This window comes from Glycine soja, chromosome 11 (genome assembly GCF_004193775.1).
Source record: "Glycine soja cultivar W05 chromosome 11, ASM419377v2, whole genome shotgun sequence".
Classification (NCBI taxonomy): domain Eukaryota; kingdom Viridiplantae; phylum Streptophyta; class Magnoliopsida; order Fabales; family Fabaceae; genus Glycine; species Glycine soja.
The window spans coordinates 10,968,978-10,974,511 of NC_041012.1; the positions used below are offsets into that span (position 1 = coordinate 10,968,978).

At 34.3% G+C, this 5,534-nt stretch overlaps 2 protein-coding genes across 2 annotated transcripts; both read left to right on the plus strand.

The window, feature by feature from the left end:
• The first annotated feature begins 696 nt into the window (after positions 1-696).
• LOC114375124 lies at positions 697-3,178 on the plus strand. Its single transcript, XM_028332873.1, has 2 exons — positions 697-839; positions 2,114-3,178. The coding sequence occupies exons 1-2, from the start codon at positions 804-806 to the stop codon at positions 2,960-2,962; spliced, it is 885 nt and encodes a 294-aa protein (XP_028188674.1). The 5' UTR covers positions 697-803; the 3' UTR covers positions 2,963-3,178.
• Positions 3,179-3,491: 313 nt separating this feature from the next.
• LOC114377167 (RING-H2 finger protein ATL16-like) lies at positions 3,492-4,031 on the plus strand. Its single transcript, XM_028335575.1, has one exon. The coding sequence runs from the start codon at positions 3,492-3,494 to the stop codon at positions 4,029-4,031; it is 540 nt and encodes a 179-aa protein (XP_028191376.1).
• Positions 4,032-5,534: the final 1,503 nt, after the last annotated feature.

The following is a 5,534-nucleotide window of genomic DNA, read 5'->3' on the forward strand; positions in this document are numbered from 1 at the left end:
TTAATGACATAAATGATATTTTTCTCATATGTTTCTTGTCATAAATTATCTATAAAGATTCATTGATTTTTATTTTGTTTTAAAATATTTTCTTTGAAAATTCAATATATTTTTAATGAGTGTTTTTTTGGGATGAACACAAGTATCCATCAGTCAAAAGATGAGAATTAAATCCTAGATATATTAATATTTTACGCATTAATTAGACTAGAAATGAAACTTTCAAATATATGTTTAAGAAATAAGAGGATCTGTGAATCATACTACATATTAATATGATATTATAAATTTATATATATATATATATATATATATATATATATATATATATATATATTAAATTATGAAAACATTGTGGTTAATATATTTTACTGTGAGAGGGATTATATAAGGAAAGTTTAACTGAATTATATCATTGACCACAAAGACATAAATATTAGAAGGGACACAATTCCTGAAAGAATGGGAGAATTTCAGGGATTCTCGAATCATCATATATCACACCCGAAAAATGGGAACTCCAATTTATTCTCCAAAAATAAGATTTTGGCATTCATTGACAGAATGACAGGGACTGGGACTTAGTCCTCAGGATTTTTGTGATCATTGCTTGACTTTTATCGACATTACAATCTCTTACCTTTTACCCTTTAGTTTAGTCCTATAAATAAACGCGCAAATATTTTCTCTATAAATAAGAGGGGTAACATACACATTTAGTTAATTTCCCACACCAATATTTGGCTTTCCAATTTTCTCTTCCCTGTTTCTTGCTCTCAAATAGAAGGTACTTAGTAGTTAGTATGGAAGACCTGGATTCGGTGTTCGTTTACCATGAGGTGGGTTATCGCATATTGCATATTACACACACACACAGATATATATATATATATATATATATATATATATGATATGTGTGTGTGTGTGCGCTTTTGTCATTCCTTGTTCATCGCTGTACTTTTATTTCACTTGCAGAAACCCTTTTTCCATTCAATGACATTTGCTGTTGCATTCACGTGTTCTTTCATTCTTTTATATGTTATTCATTTTGATGATTGATAGATATTCTTTATGCCGATCAAGCCTGTCCCTTCAAGACTCTAAGTTTCCAAGATAACACAAGAAAATTTACATTTTTATCTCAGTAAATGGCTTCTGCTTTTTTACCCGTTCCCTTCTCCATTTTTTTATTGATTCTTTTGAGATGAATTGTGGGTGGAAAGATCAAACCAATGAGAGTCTTTGCAAGATTAACACAAGAAAGTTTACATTTTTATCTCAGTTTATCGCTTCGGCTTCTTTATCCATGAAATTAAAGGAAAACTTACATTGGGAAAAAATGTTTTTTTTAAAAAAAAATGAAAACAACATTGTAGTCACTTTAAGTACTTTATCTAAGTTTTATCCTAAATTAATTAAATACATAGGCTTTAATGTTTTTCAGGTCTAGGGTTGTGAAACTTTCGGCCGTAGAAAAATTACTTTCTTGGATATTTTTATTCTGGATGCGTTTATATTTCTTTTGCGCTTGTTTTTCTCTTTCTTGTTTAAACCTTTCTGCAAGAAGGAAAAAGTTGCATTAATTTCCAGGAATACGACGAGTCCTAGAATTTAATCGTTGACCCGTTTCTGCCAATTAGTCCTCCATTACATTAAATTTTGGACTATTATTGTTGATTAAGGATACTTGCTTAACGGGGTAGTTTGATCATTGACCCCTTATTTATTCTTGTTTTTATAAACAAAATGTCTTCTATTTATTTGGGAACAGGAAAATTGATCTATAAGAGTCTAATTTTGGCCTCAGTGTTGCGTGAGATTACGTTGATCTTACTTTGAAACAGTTTCAGAACCTGATGCGTGCACTATATGATACACATATACCTATCTTATGCCAATAATGCCATATTTTAAGGCCAAAAGCATAAATCATGACAATTTCAACTGTCGCTTTCTCTGTTTAGTTACCAAAAAGTTGTTTAGGCTGCGTTATTATTCAACTAAATTTTACCCCTAATTACCGTGCATTAATTCAGTCAACGATGAGTGTTAGTATTTATGTGACTTCCTTATGAACACTTAACATTTTTTGTTGTTGTTTGATTTTTTTCAGGGAGAACACGAGTTAAGGCAGAAACTTATGGATGTAAGACATGAACTTGAGAACATGAAAAATGTCAAGGCAGAATTGCTCAATCTGTTGAGCATGGCATACCAAGAGAGGGACGAAGCAAGGTGTCAGTTACAGAAGCTGATGAATCCATTGCAAAACGTGTTTGACACCCACCAAAATCGTCTCATGTTCCCTTCTGCTAAATCAAACTCAAGCATAACAGAATCTGACAATAATAGTTTCTCACACGGTTCCTCACAAGTGGATTCCTTTTTTGACACAGTCTCTTCTCCAGAGTTTACAAACATCAATGCAGCTGACCCTATTAACATAATGAGTTATCTCAACCAGCATGTGGTTCTTCAAGACTTCAATTTCTCAGCACCTCATGCTTTGATGGTTCCTCCAGAAAAGCCAATGAGTGATGACACCGCGGGCGATGCAGTTATAGATTGTCTTGCCAAAGAGAGAGGTTTGCCTCAAAAGGGTAAATTACTTCAGGCTGTGATAGATGCTGGTCCATTGCTCAAATCATTGCTCTTTGCAGGGCCACTTCCTACATGGAGAAACCCCCCTCATTTACAAAACATCAAAGTTCCACCTCTAGCCATCAAAAAATGTGATGCCACTTGCATTGTGCCTAATACTTTTGGAGAAATTGGCAATTCACTTCTGAAACCGAAGCTTCCACCCTTGCATTATTCAAATGCTCCCTCCTCGTGTTCAGCTTCAATGCTTAACTTTGCTGGTCAAACCACTGGTTCATGGAACAACAATGCATGGCAGTTGAATTCAACTCCTGGTGTCAGCATCCAAGTCCCTTCAAGCAAGCGGCAGAGGCATCAATGATTTTGATGGATTTTTATTCTGAAGTCCATTTTTTTTCATATGTAAATGGAATTACAGCGATTGGTGTAAATGGCACACCCTGCTTTTGATTGAAGCAGCATAGATAGTCCATTTGAAAGTATAGGAAAATTTAGACTTTTTGACTGCAATAATCATCAAATAGCATTTTATATTGAATTAAACCAGAATTGCAAGGTTTTCTACTCTCTCATCCAACTATAGATTGTCATATATATAATTTTGTTAACTTCTATAAAATGATTTTTGATTGGTTAATAAAAGTTTTTACTCAGTTTGTGAAAGCTAACGTCATTTTATATTGCTTTGTAAAAAAAAAAAAATCATTTTTTTAACCTTTGATAGTATCTAAGATAAGGCTTGACAGCGATTACAATGGAGAATCCTTAATATCATCTCCAACTAGTACTTCTTCGTTTTGAACGTTCTATGTCTGTATGCTCTCATAGTTTTTCCAACTTAGTTTACTGCTATTTTTAGCAAACTCTATGTAAACTTTATTTTCCTTAAAATGTCTTCTGATTCTGCAAATGACCTTTCGAAATGGAAACTGGAAGAAGTTATTTCAATTATTATAGTCTGTGTCATCTTTCTTACACTGAGTGATTGCTTCGGCATATTTAAGCGTATGGTGTGTGGAATTTGCCTTGGTAGAAACCAGGTTCAACGGCGACTTCTCGACGAGTCCATTGCCGATGATCCTTCTCTGCAGCAGCTTCAGAGCCGTGGATTGGAGTTCACTGTGGTGCAGTCTCTTCCCACGTTTCAGTTCAAGAAAAACGAGGGAGAACAAGAAAAGGCTGCAATTAGCGTGGAGTGTGCCATTTGCCTCGGAGAGTTTGAGGAAGGGGAGTGGCTGAAACACCTCCCACACTGCAGCCATAGTTTCCATGTTTCATGCATTGACACGTGGTTTCAGTCTCATTCGAATTGTCCTCTTTGTAGATCAGTTGTTCATCATCACATCCTTCAGTGTTCTGTAGCTTCTCACACATTGCTTCAGCCTTTGAGGAGGGAAGACTTTGAAAGGGTTCAATCCATTCACTCTTAAAATCTGCCTATTAGACAACAACAACCGTCACTACTTCCCTCTTGATTTCAACTATTTTTTTCTATCATGAAAAAATGGCACTTTTTTATTTGTTTGCTTTCAGTTTTGATATTTTTGTGAGGTGAACTGAAGCCTTGTTGGAGACAAGATCGAAGAGGAGAATTGTGATACCTGGTAAATAGAATTTGGATGGAAAGCTAACGGCTAAAGAAACCTCAATTTAGGTGGGTTATAAGCGTGTCTAGAGCGTACACACAACGAAGCTTCTATTGTGTTTTATGAGTATTGTCAATCATAAGGCGTAGGATGATTATACAAGTATGTTTCGGAGAGTTCAATCCCAAATTTGTAGATCCATGATCAACATAACTGTTGAAATTTGTAGATCAAGCATCAGTTAAAAAGTAAAAGATTTTGTATTACAGTCACACACACAACTTTAAGTGCAGTGTGATTTGTTGTTGTTGTTGGAATACAGGGGCTTTAAGACCCCACACAAAACTAAAAACCGCAAGGAAATACAGATGAAGATACATCCGCTAAAAAGCGTTTGATAAAAAAGATAGAACAACATCAAAAATCGAAAAGCGGTCATTTAAAGATAAACCCAAAACGTCTCCTTTGAGATCAAACTCCTTAATGTTCTTGATCAACATGAAACAAGGATGAGTATCGGGACACTCCTTTATAAGCTCAATGGCACTCTTGAAATCTGACTCAACTATGAACTCCTTGAAACCACGATTTCAAGCAAGCTGCAAGCCAAGATAAATTGCCCAAAGTTCAGCTGCCAAAACAAAACAGCAAACAACATCCGCAGCCAAGGAAAATAAAACCGATCCAGCGTGATCAGGAAGTGCAGTTCAGATTGAAAAGACAAATAACACCTAAAATACTCTGCCTAAATTTTCATTTAATGAACTCACAAAAAAGTAGTATGTATTTTCTCTTGTGGACTATTTATTTAACAATTGTAATACATATCCTCATCTATATTAAACTTGTTTTACTTTGTTTACAGAATATTTACCTGCTCTTTCCTTTATATAAATCATATTAAAGTCAATTTAGATCGGAAAAAAATTGTCTCATACGTTTCATCTAGGTGGCAATATTAAATGAAATGAGATAAAAATATAAATTTTATTCTATTTTACTTTATTTTATCTCTTTCCATCAATCCAAATACAAAATTTGACACGGATAAAAAACAAATTTTCGACATTTGATCTTTCAAAACCCTTCACATGATCTTTCAAAATTTACGACATTTGATCATTTACATGATAACCAACTGGGAACTTTCTCCGAGACTTCACAGTTGCTGAACTCTAATTTGCTCTCTAAATTGCTGAGCGTACAACTTGAATTAAGAGTTATCCCATTTTAAGTTGGCTAGCGTGTTTTTTAAGATTATATATATATATACACACACACACCAGATTCTGCACAATTTCGCTTAATGCCACAGCGATTTAAGCAAATATGCAATTAGCATCGGTA

What these genes read in the sequence shown, in the direction of transcription:
- LOC114375124 (XM_028332873.1), top strand. Translation starts at nt 804, where the DNA reads ATGGAAGACCTGGATTCGGTGTTCGTTTACCATGAG. An exon ending in CGGTGTTCGTTTACCATGAG is followed by an intron (nt 840 to 2,113) that starts GTGGGTTATCGC and finishes GATTTTTTTCAG; the next exon opens with GGAGAACACGAGTTAAGGCA.
- LOC114377167 (XM_028335575.1), top strand. Translation starts at nt 3,492, where the DNA reads ATGTCTTCTGATTCTGCAAATGACCTTTCGAAATGGAAACTGGAAGAA.